General features: G+C 33.3%; 1 protein-coding gene across 1 annotated transcript in view; it reads left to right on the forward strand.

Annotated features, from left to right (window-relative positions):
- The window catches only part of TMPRSS15 (transmembrane serine protease 15), a 116,951-nt gene that overhangs the window by 48,695 nt on the left and 44,313 nt on the right, over window positions 1–23,943 (forward strand). Inside the window, exons 9-14 of the mRNA XM_076004240.1 lie at window positions 598–747; window positions 9,298–9,403; window positions 9,700–9,850; window positions 11,849–11,984; window positions 19,476–19,565; window positions 22,163–22,288. Of these exons, the coding sequence (XP_075860355.1) occupies window positions 598–747; window positions 9,298–9,403; window positions 9,700–9,850; window positions 11,849–11,984; window positions 19,476–19,565; window positions 22,163–22,288 (759 nt within the window). The remainder of the gene's footprint in view (window positions 1–597; window positions 748–9,297; window positions 9,404–9,699; window positions 9,851–11,848; window positions 11,985–19,475; window positions 19,566–22,162; window positions 22,289–23,943) is intronic.

Consider the following 23,943-nt stretch of genomic DNA (forward strand, 5'->3'; position numbering starts at 1 on the left):
CCCAAATTTTCATTAAATAAGTCTTTTAATGAATATCTCTTATGTGTATCTCTCTCTAGTTAATATTTAGAAAGAAATGAGAAATTAAAAATGGTTCACATTCTTCAAAGAGATTAAATAACCAATTTGAGAAAGATTATCCAATCAGTATAAAAATTAATTTAAAATTTTATATTTTGTAAATATTCCAAGTTGAAAAAAACTTACTAGCATAAAAATAATTCAGAGAAAGTTCCACATAAACTTAATTTTATCAAAGTATTAAATTTAGTAATAGGAGGAGAGAAAAATATGAGACAAAGTTCATGTGGGAAGTGAAAATAAGAGGTAAATATTAACAAACAAGAAGCTTGTATTTGCTAAAGTCCTTATGGGTTATAAGAAATGGATTAATTTAACACAATTGGCAATACAAATTTGGTTTTTTTTTAACTAAATGGAATGAAACAGAGTTAAGATTAATAAAATGAATGATTATGTGCATGGCATTCAATTACAAGCTGTACAAGGTTATTTTCAATGCAATTTATTATAATTACTCATATTGTGAACTAAATTTGAGTTTTGCTTTTTATTCTTTCTTTTTTTAATTCACAGATCATGAGAAAATTAACTGTAATTTTGAGGATGGCTTTTGTTTCTGGATCCAAGACCTAAATGATGATAATGAATGGGAAAGGGTACAGGGAAATACCTTTCCTCCTTTTACTGGACCAAATTTTGACCACACTTTTGGCAATATTTCAGGTATAATTCATATTTAATTCAGAAATCAAAAGGAAAGAGGTGTGTTGTTCTGCAGTTTAAAGTGAGCAGTATTAATGCAAAACAGCCCTTTCAGGTTTTCTTTTTATTAACGTCATGGACTAATAAATACATTCCAATGAAATATGGTGATCAAATAGGCAACTAAAAGTAAGTGTGTTTCAATAAATATATTATTAACCCAATATATTAAAAAATATTGAGGAGTACATAGAGGCCACTAGAGACAAGAAGACTAGGTTGTCACCCTAGATTTGCCACTTATCATTAACTAAGTAAACTTGTGAAGTAATTAACTTTTCAGAACTTTGGTCTGCTTTGCCTCAATTTCATTTTCTTACTGTTCATCGCCTGTGCACAGAAATCCAATGGATTTGTATATATTGATGTTGTAACCTATAGCCTTGCCAAACTTGTTTGTTAGCTCTGATATATTTTTTAAAGAATTCCTTAGAATTTTCAATATACAAGATCATATATTGAAATGTGGATAGCTTTACTTTTTCTGGGAAGCCCTGTGGAAGACTGATTCTAAAGCATGGTCCTAAGGGTAGGGCTGTGATTTGTCAGTACATTCATCATCTGAATGGGATATTAGAATTGGATTCCAAGTAGAAATATTAGAGACAATAATATTTGACTGAGAAACCAGAAATCATGGGAAAATATCAGGAGATAAAGGACTTGTGGTGGGAAGATCATCCATGAAAGCCTTGGAAGCACATATTCATAATCCCAAATATTATCACTGAACAAACAGTTACAAATCTAGAAGGAATGTGTATCTTTAAAAGTAAGGAAAATTAGAAAAACAACAGAATGAATATTTGTGCATGTATAATATTTTCTTAGACAAAATCCATCTTACAGTATGGCTTGCTGATACATTGCTGATAAGAATACTATTCCATTCAAAAATACATACTAAAATCCTTCTTTAATCAGGCATGGTTCTAGACATTGAGGGCATAGATCACATATGCTACTTCTGTGAAGTCTGTCCAGAACTTTCAAGTTCCAAAACTTCTTTTCCATTAAACATGTTAGCACCTCTTTTGTTTCCATCACATGGCATTATATTTACTTACTTACTTGTTTCTTTTCACCACAGTATTCTTTCAGGAATGAAAACCTAGTCTTTTTTATCTTTGAATTTCTAGGAAATTCTCAGTGCCTGAATTTAATTAATACGTAAAATTATTTTTGAATATATAAATGCCTGTCTACACCTTTCACTCAAATTATTCCTGCATAAGTTATCGACTGAATGGAATGGTTTATAACATAAGAAAGTAATCTAAGAACATGTCCATTGTAATTTATTCTTTTACTCCTTTATTCATGAAGTATTTATTAAGCCCAGCCCCTATTCAAGGCACTCAGAATATATCTGTGAACAAAATAAACCAGACTTTCTGCTCTCATGGAACACATAGTTTAACCAAAAAATAAAATAAGCAATATACACCAAAAGTAATTTTTTTTAGTAGGTTAAATGTGGATGCATACTCTTGGAAAATATTAAGCTTGGTAAGTGAAAAGGGAAAGGCAGGTGCTAAGGTGCTATTGCAAGGTAAAATAGGCTGATCAATTTAGGCCTCATTGAAAAAGTGACATTTGAATGCAAACCTTAAGAAACTGAAAGGATTGTCATATCAATTATTCCAGGCAGAGGGAGCATATCTGACCTGTTGAAAGGTAAGCCAGGAGGGCAGAGTGGCTGGAGTGGAGTGAGTCAGGCAGCAGGGCCCACATGACCATGGGGCTTCTATGGCCTTGACATTTTTTAACAAGGAACCAGTTGAAGTTCTTGAGCACAGGCATGAAAAGATTCACTCTGACTGGTAGGCAAGGAATAGTTTGTGGAAGGGCATGAGTGTTGAAGGGAAACCAGTGGAAAGTTATCGCCTAACCCAGAGACGATGTCTCGGGGCTCAAATCAGAGGGAGCAGATGTGGCGAGAAGAGGTCAGATTCCAGGTCTATTCTGAAAGTGAAGCCAGTAGGATCCTGCTCAGTTAGTTTGCAGTGTGGACCTACATATAAAAATGTGCTCCATGTAGATGGCTGATCCCATAAGACCAAAAATGTTTAGTGTTGAAAATGATGGCATGAATAGCCTCATACATAATTAATCTTCTTTGAATAAGTTATTTCCCAAACCTGATCCTCCATGGATAAATTAGTAATCTGAACAGATGAAGACTAAATCCCAAGTGATAATCACCCCAACCCACTAAAGAGGCCTGACCTAAAAGAGTCAAATAATTTGATCATTTTTTCCCCTGACTGTAATAAATAAAATGTCTCTCCCGCACTTGGACAAGAGTAGTTAGAAGAAATTGCAGAAAGCATTTATATCTATTGACTTTGACAGATACCTTTTATGTAGTTGAAATCTTTGATGTTCAAATTATCATTTTTCTACTTTCATGTCATCATAATAAGAGATAAAATAATTCCACTGATATTTGAAGAATATAAGTACATTACAGGAGAAAATTGGTTTCAGTTTGCCAACAGATTAAATAATGAAAAAAATAAGATGAAACTGACCAAAGCGAAATAGGTTGAATGTCAAGTGGAGGTTTTAAATAGTTGGGTTGGAAATCGAGTTTCAGGAGAAAGTCGGATAGCAGGAGTTATTTAAAATTAGACAAGTCATGTAATGAGGACCAATGATTGGGTTTAATAGGTCCTCTCCAACTTAATGCCTGTGATTTTATAATCTACCAGTCATGCCACCACATGGGGCATTTTTCTTTTAATCTGCTTTTTTTATGTGTCAGAACATCTGAAATGGAAGAGTATTATAATAAATCTCTCCTGATGGTGGTCCTTTTATTCGTGCAGGGTTTTGTTATTGTTGCTTGTTTGTTTCAGTTCTTTGCCTTTACTTTAAATGACAGGAATGCCTAGATGAAACAGATAAATTTTGAATTGACATTGCTTTAGAGAAGACTATCTAAGCCACCTCACATTCCTAGTCCTTGTGAAGAATTCTCTCCTGATGGAGCAATGGCTCCTAACTCTTGGTATTGTCAATGCTCAGAGGGAGATGGTGGCCTTGATGCAGGGCAGTGTTTTGTGGTGCTCAGAAGTGGCCCATTTGTTCAGAAAACTCAAGGAAAACCAGGTTAGTAATATGTGAAAACTTCAGAAATGTAGGGGCCACAGAGGACTAGACAGCTCAAAGAAAGCATTTCTTTCCTTGCCTTTGTCAACAAAATTGTAATTGTCTTTAACACTTTGGGAGGCAACAGTTTAGTAGTAAAGATCCTTAAAATATAGACCCTGGAGTCTCAGCTAGGTTTAAATCTCAGCCCTGCCATTTAGGGAAGTTTTCTAACCTCTCTCTCTTCCTCAATTGCCTTGTCTGGAAAGTGGAGTTGATGATGATAGACCTGACTTTGGAAGTATGCTGTGAACATTAAATTGATTACTATGTTAAAAAACAAAAACAAACAAACAAAAAAAAAAACAAAGAAAAAAAACTCTCAGAAAAATATCTGATATGTAGAAAGTGCTATATAAGCGTTAGGTATTATAACTATTTTTTTAATGTCACAAAAGTATTCAAGAGATACAGCTGAAGTTCTAAATAGTATGCTGATGAGTAAAATAGTTATTTTGCTCAATTTTAAAGTATATTGTGTCTTTTAGATAACTGCACTTTATTTAGCATAAAACTTTTTCTAAAGTTGGTATAACTTCAGTGTTTGCGAAATAATAGCATCTTTATTTTCTTCTCGTTCCTGTGATGTTGAATTTTAAAAATATTATTTTTAAAATTTTAAAAATAATATTGCTTTCTAATATTGATAGAATTTGGACCATTTGCCAATCTAAACTTTCAATAATATCTACTAGATTCAGTTAATTTTACATGTGCACTTAAAACTCACAAATTATGTAACCAAAATATATGTACCACCGTAATATTCTGGAAAAAAAAGGAAAAGAAAAAAAAAGAACAACTCACAAAACCATTTGTATCCTTCTTAAGAGAGATCTCAAAGTTTCCAGAAAGTTCTACTACCGCTCTAGTTTCTTCTGTCTCTACATCAGCATGCTCAGCACTTGCTCAGCACATGCTCAGCACTTTTGCTCTGTAATCAGAGTGTTGGGTGGGGAAAGGTTATGGAGAAATAAAAAGTAAAAAAAGTGATAGAAGGAAGTTCTAAGAAAAACCTAATGGCTCAACAAAGAGATTCACTGTGTGCTTAAATTAATAAAATGTATTTAATTGTGTGAATTTTAAGCTAACTCTGAGATTAATTCCAAGAGCTCTTCCAAGAAGATATTTCAAGAAAGTTGAAGGCTTTTAAAAGAAATTATTATTTGACCACGTAAATTACCATGTGGTTATGGAAAATATCTATTCCCTTAGTGTAGAACTTTGATAACTTTAAAAGCCAGTAAAATCAGTGCAACAATAATCCGTTAAGCAACATTTAGCTAATTCAATATAAAGAACAAAACATGAACAAGGTGTTTTTCTTTTTCCCAAAGTTCTGCCAAGTTTAAAAATTCACACATAAACATAGATAAAATACACAATAGAATATGCTAATTGACATCAGAGAAGTACAAAGTGCCACTGAAAATTCAAAAGTGGTCACTCTTAATTGAAAGGCTTTCTGAAAGAGGTAGCAATTTGATTCAAATGACCTCAAAACAGTAGGATTTTAAAAATGTACAGGTAAGAAGGGCAGAAAAACAGAAAAAAGACCCTCCAAGTCATAAAATTTCTAGGTGTTTGGAAATATTAAAACAATCTAATTTCATAGAAATGCTGTAAGTAAGTGGATGAATTATAAGAACTATAGCTGGAAAATGATATTGAAGTCCTAGTACTTAGGCTTCAAACATCAGAGTGAATTTGTGCTTGGTTTAATAGGAAATAAAGACATAATAAAAGATCTTGAATAAAGGACCAATGGGATTGCCCATAAGAAAGTATTATTAAGCAATGGTGTAAGTGATGACGAATTTTGACATAAAGAGTGACAATGATGGTCTGATTTCAGTTAATTGTCCTGTCCATGTGTTGTGATATTCCTACTTCTCCACCTGGTAAGATTCTGCAACAGAAATACTGTGTGAACGTCCTGTTTCCACACTCTTAGTGGAAATGACTAGTTGTGCAATTGATTTTGAGCTTATCAAATTGAAGAAGCAAACTGAAATTGTGCTTTATTAAAATTAATAAAAGCAAAAAAAGGATAGATATTCTTGAGAAGACTAGGAGAGATAACAGTGGCCTTTAAACATTTGTAGAACTGCAAATAACATCTTATTTTTAATAGTCCCAGAGGGCAAAATTAGATATAATAGGTGCGGATTAGCTTAATATTTAAAAATAAAAGAATTTTCCAATCACGTTGAGATTGAATGGGCTTCCTTGGAATTCAATGGTTCCTGCTGCATCTGTGACATGTGTTAAAAACAGGTCAAGTGACTACTATAGGCATGGAATTTAAGGACAAATGGGTGATTAGACCCAGCAGACTTTTGTGTAAACTACAAATCTCTATTTTTTTTTAAATTTCAGGATATTATAGGGTACAAACATTTTGGTTACATTTTATGACTCTGCCTCACCCAGGCAAGGATTAGAGGCATGCCCTTCCCTTCTACAGTGCTCACCATGTCCATTAGTTGTGAGCTTACCCCCTGGGGACCCCCTAATCCCTGGAGAATATTACTACTGTGTGAGCACCATAGTGTTGATCAGTTAGCGCCAATTTGACGGCGAGTACATGTGGAGCCTATTCTTCCATTCTTGTGATACCTCACTTCAGAGGATGGGCTCAAGCTCTATCCAGGAAAATATAAAAGGTGCTAGATCACTGTTGTTTCTTATAATTGAGTAATATTCCATTGTATACATATACCAAATTTTAATAATCCACTCATGAATTGATGGGCACTTGGGTTGTTTCCACATCCTTACAATCGTGAATTGTCTGCCATAAACATTCAGGTGCAGATGTCTTTATTATAGAATGTCCTTTGCTCTTTTGTGTAGATGCCTAAAAGTCCTATTGCTAGATTGAAAGGTATTTCTATTTTTAGCTCTTTCAGGTATCTCCAAATTCTTTTCCACAGAGGTTGCACTAATTTGCAGTCCCACCAGCAGTGTAAGAGTGTTCCTCTCTGTCCACATCCTCGCCAGCATTTGTTGTTTGGGGATTTTTTTGATAGAGGCCAATCTCACTGGGGTTAGGTGATATTTCATTGTGCTTTTGATGTGCATTTCTCTAATGATTAGGGATGTTGAGCATTTTCAAATATGTTTGTCGGCCATTATTCTATTTTCTTTTGAAAAGTTTCTGTTCCTTTCCTTAGCCCGTTTATTGATGGGGTTGTTTGATTTTTTCAAGTTCTAGATAGATTCTTGTTATCAACCCTTTATCAGATGTGTAGAGAGCAAATGTTTTCTCCCATTCTATAGGTTGTCTATTCACTCTAATGATAATTTGCTTGGCTGTGCAAAAGCTTTTTAATTTAATCAGGTCCCATTTATTTATTTTTGTTGCTGCTGCAATTGCTTTGGGGATCTTCTTCGAAAATTCTCTGCCTAGGCTAATGTCTGAAAGGGTCTTCTCAACATCTTCTAAACTTCTCAAGGTTTCATGCCTTAGGTTTAAGTCTGTTATCCATCTTGAATTGATTTTCTATTTTTAAAATTTGTAATTTTATGAAGCATTTCCTTCACTGTGGACTAAAGAATTTAGCTGGTCACAAAATAATAATTTAATATTATATATTTTACTATATTTCCATAATACACAATTTTACATGATATTTACTATACTGTATTTATACAAAAATTAACTGGGTACTATAGTCTATATAATTAATTATGTTTTATATGATCACTGACATAAAGCCATAGAATCATATCTTGATCATAGTTAAAACTCTAAATATATTACTGCTTAATAAGTAAACAAAATATTTCAAATTATAACTAATTGACTATAAACATGGACAAACATGAATAGGAGAACTATGTGTGTTTATGTTATAAAATTTCAGCTAATTAGAAACATTTCTGATTAGGCTAAACATTTCAATACTTATTCATGGTATTCAGTGGTATTTTAATTATTTCCACCCCAACCACTTTCTAAGCAACCAAAACTAACATCAACTCAAAAGGAACTTGGAGTTGGACATTTAGAGAGTGGATTCTGGAATCTCCCCTCTGTATCTATGCTACTCTTTTCATTATGTTGTATGATTGAAGACTAACTAAATAGCTAATGTATTCATGAAATATCACAGCATTATGTAAAATATGAGAAATATGTTAAAAATATAAAATCTTAAACACATTTATTTTTATTTTTACATTTTTAATCTAAATTGAATATGTATATATCTGTATGTTTATAGTATATATATATATTACATTTATTAAATCATTTGACCACAAATTCACCTTGGTAAATACTCATTTATTTTGAATAATTTTTGCCTCACTGGTCTAAATATGCATTGATATATCTATAAGCAGTTTTACTAGTGTTTCTTTCTTCATGTTGTGTTCTTACTTTACATGTTATAAACAAATGAGTATGAATTTTATATGCAAACTTGCCTATATTTTTCTGTCAGAAAGCACAAGAGAGTAGATGGTTGATTTCAAGTAAACACAAAATTTCGGCATTTCATAAAAATTGCATTTCAATCAAATTGGGTTAATCCAATATTTCATTTGCTTTATATCATATTTTGTTACATGATTCTTGCTTCTTGTCATACTGTTAAGAGTGGCAAAGTAAGAATAAAATAAATTCCCCTAAGAAAATGTTCAAGATGTTCTTATCGCAACAACTTGGCACACTTCAAATGATTCAAATCATTGGTTGGAATAATGAATTCTAGACCAGAAAGCACTTTATGCAATGGCTTATGCTATTTTGAGGGCTTTTTTATGGATAGTGTGCTTCCTGCTCTTCCGTGATCAGATTAGGTATCATTCAAAGGAATAAGGGAAGATGAAATTATAAAATCAGGCATATTTAGAGATATGCAGTGTACCCAGTGGAATCTAAAACTGAGAGTCTTTGAAACTCTTAACTTTGCCTTCAAATTTTGTGTTTAAATTCTTTTGTATATTATGAGTTAGTCAACATATATAAATATCCTCATGTACTGATTGTCTCGAAAGATGTGAATTAATCAAAAAATCTAGTAAATTGGAATTAAAGTGGTATTTGGGCCTGATAATATAATAACTCATAACATGTCAGGATTTGATATACCCTTGATGGTGCTATAGTTCAAAGCTCTCATTTAATAAAGCTTGAGATCCAGAGTTGTGAAGCAATTTCCTAAATAACAATCTGTTATGGCAAAGGAGCTGCTTTCTGGGCTTGAGTCTCGTATCCTGTCCATTATATCAAAATTTTTCCTTATATTGTCATCTTAAGGTTGTACTTTAATATTTACAAGTGATACATTTCACACCATGAAAATGCAATACATGAGTTATATAAAAACTTTTTTGTTATTCAAACAGGATTTTATATTTCTACCCCAACTGGACCAGGAGGGAGACGAGAAAGAGTGGGACTTTTAAGCCTCCCTTTGGACCCCACATTGGAACCAGTTTGCCTTAGTTTCTGGTATGTTGTAGACACATGTTAAATGCTGTCTTATTTAATGAGATAACATTATTTTTCTCTGGTTACTGGACACAAATTTCACTAAGACGTTGGCTGAAGTTTTAATGTATATGCTATTACTTTTCCAATTTATAAAGCAACGAAATGCTGGTGGATTCCCCTTCCCTTCCCCAGCGACTCCCATATTCAAGGGGAAAAAGGTATTTCAAAGACAGTGAAGCATTTAGAAAAACTACAAAATGCATTTATTCTAATATTGAAGGAATCCAAACATTTTTTGCTTGTTTCCAAAATAGGTATTATATGTATGGTGAAAATGTCTATAAATTAAGCATTAATGTCAGCAGTGACCAAAACATGGAGAAGACAATTTTCCACAAGGAAGGAAATTATGGAGAAAATTGGTATTATGGACAAGTAACTTTAAATGAAACAGTTGAATTTAAGGTTTGCAAAATACTTTGTGATTTATATTTGGGTTCTTTTTATGATGATACAGTTATATTTATGGTGGTAGAGTGAAAAAAATTAAATTATTTTTCTGAAGATAACCAGAATGCTTTCTCCACTTTCCTAATCTACCTGAATTTTTATCTTTGAATACTTTTATTTTTATTCATTTATTAACTTATTAAAAACTACTTATTGAGAAATAACTTACTACATGAAAGTATAGCTTATAATGATCCATCATATCCATTGAAACCTTGTAGGATATTTCAGCCACTATCTAGCATAGGCAAACCATTTCTTCCTATATCCTTTGCTTACCTAGGACTTTTAACTTTTCACAAACACCACCTAGGTCAGTCCTGTACTTTTCTAGGGAATTATCCTATCCTATAAGAACATCTATGCCCATAGGTATCTATCTACCCTGCCCCACTCTAATTTAACTTCCATATATTTTCTTTAGAACAAATTATATGAGCTATATCATTGGGAAGTCTCTGATCATTTATTTCACATTAAGGTGAATTAATTTTTCAGATAAGAGTTTAATGTGTTTTCTTCCTAAGGGTCTTTGCAATTAAATTATAGCATAATATAGGCTATTAGTTTGATCAAATTAACAATATTCTAATTGGGTAATTTCAAACAAGATAGTATCACTTTTGCAAGATGTATATTTGGATAGTCATTATCACTGCCTTCAGGTCTTCCCATGACTTGGTGTAAGGCAAGCAATAGTCATCTGTTTTTCTCTCATCTTTCTTTTTTCCTTTTTCCTTCTTTTCTTTATTCTGATTCTATCCTTTTCTGTAAAGTTTTCTTCTCCAACTTTCCAATAATTGAAGTTAACATAAGAAAAAAATTAGACATCCAAAGAAGAAAGAGATGGCAGAAACGGGGAAATCAGCATTGCAGTGGCCAAATCTGGCTCAACTCACTGAATAACTTTTCTAAAGTAATATAACTAAGTCCATTTTTTGAGCGTTAGCTCATCATGGAGAGTAAGAGTATTAAGTTCTACAAATATTTGCATATTGGCTTTGCCACTTTTGCCGCTTTGTTGTGAAATCTTGAACAAGTCACCGTAGTCTCCTTGAAACTTAATTACTTCATACATGAAAGGAAGAAAATAATACTTATTTGGAATGGTGTTTGACAATGAAGTGTTTGACATGGAATGAATGAACAACTGAGTAAATAGATGGCTGTACAGTAGGGTTGAAAAATTAAATATGATAGTGTATACCATGTGCCTAACACAGCTTAGCATATGGCAGGTGTTAAGTTTATGTTTTGTCTCTCCTACATAGGAGAGGATCCAGAAAAGTGTAGCTAAAATCCCACTGTCCCTGAGAACCTAATATCTGATGAATGGACCCTTCTCCCAAATCTGGTTGTGTGTCCTTTGGGCAGCATCCTCATACAGTATCCCACACCAACACCCTGGCTGAACTATGCCCAGTACCAGCTGGCACTGAATGTCCATATTTTACTCATACTTTCTCTTGTTCTTTTCTCCTTCCATTTAAATTATCTAATCAGTGGGTCTTCTCTTCAGGGCTTGTATGCTCTAGGAAGGCAGATAGCTACCTGGATTTCTAATATTGTTGGGAGGAAAAATCTGGGGGACAGTTGCTCTCCACTGCTAGATAACGTGTGCATATGACAGACAACAGTGGAGTATGACAGTTTCATGAGAGAAAGACAGAGAGACAAAAAGACAAAGACAGAGAGACAGAAACTGTAACAATATTGCCTTACTCAGAAGGAAGCCAGGAATAAAAATTTAGCCAGTATAAACATATAATAAGTGAATTGGGTTTAGAAGAAGGCCTTAAAAATCATGATCCATTAATATTTCACTATGAGGTAACTGGACATGTATATTGGAGGTGGCAATATGGATTCTCCACAGGATATTGGGCCACAGAAGAAGGACCAAGTCAGAGAACATTACAGTGGAATTATTTCATATACCTCTCTGAATTGCAGGTTGCTTTTAATGCCTTTAAAAACCAGTTCTTAAGTGATATAGCATTGGATGACATTAGCCTAACATATGGTATTTGCAATAAGAGTATTTATCCAGAACCAACTTTGGTCCCAACTCCTCCACCGGAACTTCCCAGTAAGTAACCATAATGTGTATTTTTTCTTATTATGTCATTAATACTTTCAGGTAGATCTTGCTTTGGCTTATTTTTTTCATCTCAGTCTGATATTGTCTTTTTTTTCCCTATAGGTCAAAGACTTTAAAATATAAGGAAAATATGTATGCTATCAAAATATTACATGTGACACATAAATCCACAATGAAAATCACTTAGTACTTTGTTATGGATCTTATTAATAATCATCTTAGTCCCTTTTAATTTTGGAAAACAATGAGGGTGCTGATTTCCATTTTGTTTTCACTAGAATACGAACAAATGCTGTGTGGCATGGCCCGTAGCCTTTGGGGAACAAGCCTTGAAGTTCTCATGGCCTTCATAAGAAGTGATTAAGATTTCTAGAGCAGTTTAGTTAAGCCCGAAACTCACCAAGCCTATTTTTACAATAATTTAATAACAGTTATTACTCCTGAACTTTGAACAAACAGACCCAGATCGCACACAAGATTTTTGTCCTGAATGGTGTGTTCATAAGGCTTTAGAATATGCTCCCTTCATGGAGCCACTAAAGTGCTACAGCTGAATAGTGACTAGGATTCTGGGTGTTCTATGAGATCTTTTAGCTCAAAAGGAAAAAATGCAGCTTATGTCTACCTGTCCTCTTAAGTCAAATTGAAAACATGGCATTTCAGAGAGAAACCCATCACTGTTCAAATTATCCATGTTAAAAATGACAATCACTTCGATAGTACTTTCAGATCATGAAATTTGACAGGAAATAAAAGAAAAACACATATAGTAAATGATAACAAACACCCATTGTTTATATACTGGGATGTCTTCACTGTGTTTTTGTATTTATGCAAGAACCATCCTTCTGTTTTTGGATTATGGAGGTTAGAAGCTCATCTAGTGCTACAGCTTTGCTTGGGTTGAACATCATGGATGCTTTGTTCTGCCATGGATCTGAGCCCACAAAAACAGCACTTTTTTCATTTCCTATTTTCTTCCAAGCACACTTGAAACCTTACCACATTCACATCAACAAATCAGTTTGTTGATCCTATCCAAGTTTGGTTTTACTTCCAAATCTATGTATTTTCCTCTCCAAGCTAAAAAACAAAAAGAAGCAGATTTATCAGATGAATGACCTTAACTATTCAAAGTCTCTTAAAATAAATGACCAGTATTGGAGAATATTTAAAAAATGAGTTGTCATTAAGTTGAAGATAGTAATTATATTGCTCTTCTGGTCCCATGCCATCATATAGAATGTACACTTACATGTCACCAAAAGACTAGTTTATCTTGTGTATTAACGTTTTTAGATGCTTGTGTGGGTTGTACATACATTATTCAATATTTCAAACACTCATTCAAATTCTTTAAATATCTACAATGTGCAAAGTATTGCATAAGAAACGTAAGATGTAGCAATAACCATCGACATGAAAAAAATTAATATTCAAATAAATATTTAAAGCAATATATAATGATGTGCCCTTAAAAATAATACATGAGAGAAGAAAGCAATGAATAGAGGACTTTAGAGAAATGAGTGTGAGCTGGAGGCAGCTTTAAGGAAGCATGCAGATAAAAGGCAGAATGACATTCATAAAACTGAAGCAAAAGCAGGGAAGCACCATGCATCCTTGTGTGATAATATTGGTCACCAAATTATGGCAAAAGTGAGTTTCTTGATACCAAATCTAGGCCTAATTTACCTTTGCCCCACCAGTGTCTGACTGGTTCCTATTATCATGTAAGTAGGTGATCATAGTTATTATAAAAAATCATTGTCTCACTTCATGATACAATGTAGGGTATGTGTAGGTGTTCCATACCCTGCCTGTTTATTATATAGAACATTTTGGTGCAAAAACAACACACTCAGAATCATTAAAATCACTGCTTGTTTGATAAATAATTCCTATATATACCAATTATTAGTGATGTTTTGCTATTTTGTTACTGCAATAATAAAAACAATAGATTTTCTTTATAATACTTTTTGCCAGTCTGTTTCTGTATTCATTAATAAATGGTCAGGAAGAAAAATTTCCTAGGTTAGAAATAACGTAGTCTCACAGTCTCAATATTTAAAATATAACAAAATCTCATTACCTAAAATAGAAAATTTAAGATAACTTTTGTACATAATATCATACCTATAAATAAAAAACTTTAAAAATGGTTTTCCAAAATAAAAGTTTATCTCTATGGTCCTCAGTCCTCACATTTATTTCAGTCAGAAAGAGAAAAAGATCACACCTCAATGTCAAGAATGCTGGGTATCTATGCATATTTTAGCAATAGGGAAATTGTAATGGTAGAATGACCCATCTGATTTTAAAATATAAGCATTAGAATCTATCCAGAGTATATTTGTTCCAGTTTCCAAGTGACTCACTTCAAGGCAATATTTATCACAGCAGAAAATGTTAATTACCATCAAATGTATTCTGAACAATTTCATTCTAATGCCATTTGCAATTGGTTCACTGAAATTCTTATTTGAGCAGAGCTTTTCTGGTTCCAGATCACTGATTTGTTTAAGTAGAAATAAAAGAAAACCATGGCTGACTGGCTAATAGCCTTTCTTTGGCTCTATTTAGAGCACTCAAATAAGAAAATAATCCCAGACAAGTAACTGAATAATAAAGCTCAGTTTCCTCCCTGGTTCTTAGGGATCTACATTGTGCCTAGTTTGAGGAAATATAATCTCAGTTTTCATAACCTCAGGGATTCTTCCATTTTGTGACTTCAATCATTTGCTGGTATATCAGCCTTGCAATTTTTGCCCTGTGACATTGGCACAAATTAATTTAAATGTGGAGATTGTACTCAGGACATTTTGAGAAAGTAAACATTCATTACACAAATATGCCAATTTGCAAGACAATTTTGATGATTCATGACAAGAAACCTACTGAATAGAATAGGTGTATACAAAAAGAAATCCACATTTCAGGCCCCTGACTTATATCTGGGGGTGTTAAAACTAATTAAGAAAAAAAAAAGGGAGCCAAGCCATAGTTTTAGTAATTTTAATAGTCACTCTTCATTTCCACAGTTTTGCACGATTTGGCCATTATTTACCTATTTTCTATTTTCAAATATTAAAAGTTAATTTGGAATGTTTGGTAGACATGCCACTAAGAGCTAAATAATCTAACTTTAATTCTTTATGTAGAAGTGCATCAGTATCTATCTACTTCTCTTATAATTGATAGCCATATTCAGCAGAGCTGCTTGCTTTCTATATCATTAATATAACATAATAGTCAAAACCCTGGCAAATTCCATATTAGCTGCATTCATATACTCTGGTATCATTATGTTTTGGCTGTACTATTTTGGTTGGTTTGTTTGTCTGTTCTTGTTTGGTTGAATTTTTTAGAGACAGGGTCTCAATGTTGCTCAGACTGCAGTGCAGTGGCATCATCATAGCTCACTGCAACCTCAAACTCCTGGGCTCAAGCAATCTTCCTGCCTCAGCCTTCTGAGTAGCTGAGACGATTGATGTGTGCTACCACACCTGGCTAATTTTTATTTTTATTTTTTGTAGAGATAAGGTCTTGCTATATTGTTTAGGCTAATCTTAAACTCCAGGCCTCAAGCAATCCTCCTGCCTCAGCTTCACAAAGTTCTGGCGCTAGCTACAGAGGCATGTGCTTGTAGTCCCAGCTGCTCAGGAGGCAGAAGCAAGAAGATTGCTTGAGGACAGGCATTCAAGTCTGTAGTGTACTTGTGAATAGCCACTGTTCTCCAGCCTGGACAACATAGCAAGACCCTGTTTTGAAAAAAAACAGCCCCTCAAAACAACAAAAAACTAGTAGCCTACTTTTTAGAGTTATTGTTGGCTAGATTTCTATTAATAACCAAATTTAGACTATTGGGAATGAAAATTTGAATTTTATTGCCACAAATGTAATAAAAATATTTACATCATGGCTGGTTACTACAACTTGTTAATGGAAATATATTTGATAAACTGAACACAAAATTTTCCTGGAAGATTTCATTTTAGATAACAACCTAAACTTTTAAAATGCTATCTGTAATACCAAAGAAGTTGTTATCTATTATTATGATAATAAAAAATAATTGCTGATTTTGAAAATTAGCCACTTTCAACGTATTCAAACATCAATAAGCAGTATCAATTCTTAAGCTACATCTGTTATTTCCCTCACATAAAAGTATCAGACAAAAACCTATTTTTCCATATCCTCATTTCTTATTTCACCACAAATATGTTTAATTGGAATCCTCTTACTGTAAGTAAAAGCTAGACTCTCTTCTCTACCTCCACAGTAAATGCTTCTAAGTTGACACATATCTCATGGGCCTCAGAAACTTAAGCATAGATTTAAAATGACACGCCTCAGGGAAAATAGCTATCCCTGACAACCACTTTGCCAAATACTGCGTGTTATTTACATAGTGTATGTAGTGAAAATCTCTACTGGCATTGTAAGAAATTAATCAGAATACAAATGTTCGAGAGAATAGCTCTCAGAAAAAAAGAAAAATGAAAGAGTTTAACACTATAAATGAATAGAATTCCCTGTACAAGACAAGCTATTTTACTCACATTCTCTGGGTGGCGACGGTTTATCTAATGACACCGTGTGACTGTGATATCTAGAATTACATCTCATGAATCTTTGGCTCCTCTATCAAGAGGCATATGCCACATCTCCACAATAGCAGCACCACCATTACAGTAAATTGTGTCATCACATTTAGAGTACCTTAAAGCGCTTTTGCCAATTCCTCACGGTCATTTATATGCAGAGAGTAACTGAATATCTTAACAGGCCAAGCATCAGAGGTAGCTTACTGGTCAGTTATTTGATACTAAATTATAACTCAAATGCATTTCAAAAATACCTATTAAGTATTTTAAAGGAATAAGTTTTCCAAGACTTCTATTTAGTGGAAAAATGCTAAGAAAACCGCCTGCCTTGACAGGCTTAACAATTATACTTGACAACATTTGAGTTCCGGTTGTGTGTTTATTATAGTCATACCTTCACATCTTCACACATGATTCACTAAGTGCTTAGTTACATGAAAAATTCAATACATTTTCCTAATGTCGGCTATTTACTATATTAAGAATATAAGATTTTGAAATTTTCATGTTCCTTGAAGAGAAAGTGAGAATAATAATAAAAATAAAATAAAATAAAACAGTAAAAACCATTGGCCACAGCTAACTTTATGAAATAGGAAGAGTTTGCTTTCTCCAGTGTGTAATTTGCAGTGAATTTTTTGTCCCAGCAGTAACACTTTCCCTCCTTCACTGATCTCACTGAGGATTAAAGGAAGCATTTCATAGCAGTTGATAATTATTAAAATTAAATGCATTATGAGTATGTAGAGACATTATAGGGTTGTGATAGACCCTTCTTCAGAAATCTTGCAAATTAGTTTCATAATCAAAGAGAACATTAGTTTTCAACAGAGAACCTGCCCTTATTTCTGGATTACTGTTTACTGTTTAATTAAAATGCCTTCAGCACCTTGTATATACTGATTTCTTCCTTCTAAATCTATCCATCCTTGACCTTATTTGTCAGTGCTTTCATCCACGTTGTCTTCTGTCCTCCTTCTTTTTGTTATAAACCTATCAAATGCCACTTGTTGAGAGTCAGTCTAAACCCTGCCCATGGTGTAGACCAGATAGTGGAGATAATTTGGAGTTTAATCAACCCAGTGGAAGACAGTAATGTAATGTGGGATGAGTTTGAGATTAACTGGGTTGAAGTCTTTACTTTGACTCTAGTTGTACAACATTAGCAAGTAGCTGAATATCTCCAGTCCTCAGATAGTCCATGTAAACTGAAATAATAGTAGCAGTTACCTAATCCACAAGGAAGATTTTAAAACTGGTACTGAGTATGCTAGGCAATGCGTAGGCATTATTCATAAATTATCTCTGATTTTTACATCAACCCCCCCCAAATCTTTAATATAAATTATCTCTGATTTTTACATCAATCCCCCCTAAAATCTCTTTTATACATGAGAAAACCAAGTCTCCAAAAGACAACTAGCTCAGAGCCACAATTTTAATCTAGCAGCTCCCACGCATCTTCCTTTTGTATACCATGTTCTCTCCCCAGGTAAGAAAGTGTGCATAGAAATACTTTGCAAAGAATAAGGTTTTGTAAGAGGTTTTTATTATTTTGATAAGTTCCTCTGGGCCTAGACAAGCCTGCCCTGGGAAGGCATATAAGACAATACCATCCTCTACCATCTCACAGAACAGGACATGCTGGCAAGGATACAGCTATTGAGTCAGAGTAATTGACTCTCTCTGTTCCATTGTACATATGACCAAACTCAAATCTAAAAAGCTTGTTACATGCCAATTTGGAAGATACACATGAATTTCAAATGATCTACATAAATAAGGCAAATGATATATAAAAGAGATATTATGGAAGATAGTATGACTGAAGGCACTGCCCTAGGTGTGGAGACACTTAATTAACCCTCTCATATGATTTCTAGCTTATTGGGGGTAAGCCATTTCAGTATCATCTGCCATTAACCATAGAAAAATATATTTATCACAGTTTTCTATATTCTTCAAATTAAATTACTTTTATTCTTTTGATCATTTTTTAAATATAATAATGGTAACAAGAATGAGATAGAATTGGGATACTTAAAAGTGGTTGATGAATTTTTACATTATTTTAGAACATGTTTCTAATAAATAAGAAGATAAATATAAAATAAGAAGATAAATATAAAATTTGCTTAAAGTTTCATAAAATTAGTCTATGTACTTAAAACATCATACTCTGAGCTGGAAGATCTGTGCTGTATTGTTCTAATAAATTTACCTTAAGCTTAGTCAATTTGACTTCTGGACAGTGTTGACTATCAGATCAGTCCAGGGAAATTATTAAGCAGATAGGGTTTTAGTTTGTGTCCCTTTCCTGACTGTCAAATGCTTCAATATGCAGGATAATAACCCTTTCCCCCAACCCTACAAAAGAAGAAAAATTTTAAAAAGAAAGGTAAAAAGAAACAAGAAAATAAAAAACAAGAAATTCAAGATTAGTGATTTACTAGCCCTTCTCATAAGAGAGTAGCAGATAGAGGATCTGTCCTAGTAAAAATGTTCATTTGTTTCTACAACAGGGATTTGATACCTTATTTCACAAAGTCTATTTATAAAAGATGATTGATAAAAATGTTCCTTTGCACAAATAATTTTGGGATAAGCTGCACACTATTATGCTCTCTTGGAGATTTATAAAAGCCATATGAATATTAAAGGTTTTGAAAAGATATTCAATAAAGAGACCTATTTACTTGTATTTTTTCCATACTTAATTTGCAAAGTTTTTCCTTATGTGAACTCTAAGAGGTATCTGTCAAAACTAGAATTCTAAGAAATATAACTGGAAATGTGGTAATATGCAGTATTCTTGTTCTGAAACAAAGTGTAATATTAATGATTTTTTCATTGCTTTCATTTTCAGCGGATTGCGGAGGACCTGTTGAACTGTGGGAGCCAAATACAACATTCACTTCTATGAACTTTCCAAACAGCTACCCTAATCAGGCTTTCTGTGAGTCATTTCTTTTCCAGGTCATCAGAAACAAACATACATATAAAGATTAGATGCCCCCCTTAACACAGCAAAGTAGATTATAAATTTGTCAAATATAGATGCACCTACCACATCTACCTACGAGATTGCCTAATGTAACAACAATAATAATTGCTAAACATTTTTAAGATTTATTTTATTCCTGGCACTATGCTAATGCTTAATATACATTATATCAGTGAATTCTTACAATAATTCTTTGAAGTAGGTTCCATTATTATAATTCCAAATTTAAAAGTTGAATAATGACAATGAAAGAGCCAGTCTCACCCCAGGTAGAGTTCTCTAAATCACTCACCTTATTTATGCACATAATGTCTATACTGGGTTTAACAAGTTTGCAGTTCCATAGAGCAAAGTCAATGGAAAGTATACAAAGTTAAGAGCCAATTGTGACATCTACACCTTTAGCAAATATAGGAGAGTCAATAAAGCAGACAGCAAGAGTAATGTGATTAGATTTCCAACATAAAAAAATAAAATTATAGGGAGGATCACTAAACAATCTAAATCCACAGAGAAGAATAGTTTGCTAAAATTTCACAAAGGCTATCTCTAGATTTATGTTCCTAACTAGAGAAACTCATTTAAAGCTGCATAGAGATTGTGTTAAAGATGCAGTTAGGGGTGGGTAAACTCACAACTAATGGACGTAGTGAGTGTTGTAGGGGGGGAAGGGCACACCTCAAATGATGGTTTGGGTGTAGCAAAGTCATAACATGTAGCCAAAATGCTTGTACCCCCATGATATCCAGAAATAATGATAATAAAAAAAGATACAGTTTCCCCAGCCCATCCTACAAAGATTCCACTTCATCAAGTCTGGGAACAAACTTGTTCTTCTAACTAGGAGAAACACTAATCTAAAAGGAGAATTCTGTTTGTGAAAGAAATGTCCCAATGGCAGTAAAAAATGTGCTGTTTGAAAATGAGAACTCTTCTTCCTTCAGATGCACAAAAGGTGAATAGGTGAATAGGGCCACTATTATAGGGAGATATCTGATCCAAAATAATAAACATCCATTAATCTAATTTGACTTGTTTAGATTATCATCTGCCTCACACTAAGATATCTTTTAAGCATATCCGTTGAACAAATGATCTGAAAACCCCAAAAAGCAATGGAACATTGAAACAATTTGGAGAAATTTATTAATTTTTTTGACTTATTCAACAAATATTTATTGAGTACTTTGTTAGCACTAAAGTAAAGAAGAAACAAATATGGCACAGTGTAAATGGGCATTCAGATAAATTATCAGGCATTCAAAATGTCCACGATACTGTTCTAATAAGGGTAAAGGGAGGAGGCTGTGGAGAGATATGGAGAATCCTTAGCATACTTTTTCTTGACTTTCCAAGGAAAATTAAATAATGGTATCAGGTAAAATTGGATGTGTGAAGGGATTTTGCAACATGTTATGAAGTTTGGATTTTATTCTGAGAGCACTGGGAGAGACTTCAAAGAATTTATGGGAAAATCATGATAAAATCAGTGTGCATTTTAAATAGATCCATCTAGCTGTAGTATCAGAGAAAGATGGGAAAGAAGGAGAGACATCAGCACCACCAGTTAGAAGATGGGAAACAACAGTGACTTGTTTCTAATAGTGGCGAAGGACGTTGAGAAGTAAATGGGATTCAAGGGATATAGGATTGATTGGATGTGGTAGGAGAAAGGAGATCAGGAAGATGTCCAGGTTTCTGGTGTAGACAACTGTGAGTGGATGATTAGTTGTGCCACGCACTGTGATTGAAAGAATAAGAAGAGCAATGAGTTTGCAAAAGAGACAATTTCACATTTCCTTTAAAACATGTTGGATTTGAGATATGTACATCCATATGCAATAAATATTTGGATAAATTTTTCTACTTCTCAAAAAGAAGTGCAGAAAATAAAGACTTTAGAAGTCATTACTATATAGGGTGAAGTTATATTCCTGCACAGTGAAGGAGAGCACTCATATGGAATGAGGAAATGGCCTAGAACAGAATGTGGAAGCTGAATCATTTAAAGAATCCCAAAACAAGGAGTATTTATTGATTGATATTGATAAGTTTGTTTTGTTTTATTTTTTTCAAAATGAACTACCGGCTTACAACATATATAAAAAAATACAAAACTATTTGAATAAATATTAAATCTTATGGGTTCTAAAAATTGTGTTTTAATCATCTAATTTTCTTCTAAATTTAATCATGGATAATTAAATGGATCAAAGGAGAATATCAATATCTTTTGATATTTATAAATTTTATATTGTAGGAGTAAAATGCTATTTGCAATCTTTGATTAAAGTATTCTATTTTATATAAAATAAAACATTTAATTATACTAAATACTTTCAAACTTGATCAAAGTTTTACTATAAATATTCATGACTGAACCAATTTAATTTCTCACCAAAAAGAAAAAAATGGCTTGGAATATTTGTTTTCATGGAATAGAAAAAAAAAAATCTTTGAAAGTGATTTAAAATTCACTAGAGAGTGAAGCTTTTAAGGGAAATCAAAATTGTGCTTCAAATTAAGTGTTGTTATTTGTTACTTTTAAGGTGTTTGGAATTTAAATGCACAAAAGGGGAAAAATATACAACTTCATTTTCAAGAATTTGACTTAGAAAATATTGTAGATGTAGTTGAAATCAGAGATGGAGGGGAAGATGATTCCTTGCTCTTAGGTAAGTCTGCAATTTGAATATTGTGACGGTTGTATAGCTCGAGATGTTGCACTGATATAACATTTCTCAATAAATGTAATCACTCTTCTACAACTACCAAATTGAAAATACCACAGTAGGGTAACATGAGTTTATGTGGAGCCTTCAATATGGGGTATGTTTGCAGTAGTGACAAAGTAATATACTTCTTGGGCATTCTTGGTAAAGAAGGAATAATATTTTGGACTTATCCATTTTTACCAGCTGTTATTAATTGCCTAAGACAAGCACTTACCTTGGAGACTAATAGCTGAGGATACCTAGTGTGCAGTTCTCTATGCATCGTGTGTACATCAGATGTCCAAAGATAGCTATTCAATCAGCTATTTTATTTCACTTCAAACTATACAAATTGTGTTTGTTACAGTAAAGTTTTCAAAGGATTTTTATTTTACATTTTATTATTATTTGATTGGCTGTCTCTAGTACTAGCTGCTACTATATAGGTGTCTAAGAATGAGTCAAAAATTGGCCAAAGTTGATTTTCCCTATCACTTATTGATTATTAATATTTTAATAAGCATGAAGGGAATGTACTATTATACAGGAAATTTTTGTGCCTGGATCATAAAGTACATTTTGATGCATTAAAAAGCTATTAGTCAAACATAATAGCTGATATCTTATTTAACTGCTACTAATTTTTAAGAAAGAAGTATCTCTTGGTAAATTACACATTACGTTATAAAGATGCTTAAAGGATCAGCTGGCATGAATGAGCACACTTTATGACTAAAAGTGTTTTATCTAATTCTGCTTTAAACTCCTATTAATCATTTATTATAAACATCTTGATAGCTATGCAATCAAGATGCAATCCTATGAACACTGCAACCAATGGATGTAGACTTCAGAGAAAACTTCTCAGGCACATGGAGGGGGAGGAGGGCAAAGAGGGTTCCCCAGCTGTATAATACATCAGTCCTTTTATGTAGAGTTCTTCAGCAAAATCCCCCAAAGCCCACAGTGCAAGCTTCTTGGGAGAAGATTTTTGAGAGTCACACACAAAACAAATAAACAACCAAAGTCTTGGTGGGACTAGGAGGCCAGCAAGAACAGAGGAATTTCAAATTGCTTTTTGTATACACATTTTTAAACACATTTGGAGTAGTTTTCCCATTATCAGATCAAATTGTCCTAATAGAAACTTTAGAATTCTCATAATCAAAGAAAAATAACAAAACTGTCATTCTACCTCGTAATACTTGCACAAATATTGAAAAGTAAAGATGAATTCTAGAAGGATCTTAGATTTACAGTTTTCAAATTTGTAGGCAGGGAGCTCTTTTGAAACAGAATTGTTTTCAGGGCTTCCCATATGTAAAATATTTAAAAAGAAGAATGCATTTGTTTTTGATGGGGCAGCGTCTCCCTCTGTTGCCACCTGGGCTAGAGTGCAGTGGCATCATTATAGCTCACTGCAACTTTAGTTCCTGGGCTCAAGTGATCCTCCTCCCTCAGCCTTCCAAGTAGCTGGGAATATAGGTGTGCACCACCATGCCCAGCTAATTTTTCTAATTTTTGTAGAGATGGGATCTTGCTTTTGCTTAGGCTGGTCTGGAACTCCTGACTTCAAGTAATCCTCCCACCTAGACCTCCCAAAGTGCTAGGATTAC

Source organism: Microcebus murinus, chromosome 1, assembly GCF_040939455.1.
Source record: "Microcebus murinus isolate Inina chromosome 1, M.murinus_Inina_mat1.0, whole genome shotgun sequence".
Classification (NCBI taxonomy): Eukaryota; Metazoa; Chordata; class Mammalia; order Primates; family Cheirogaleidae; genus Microcebus; species Microcebus murinus.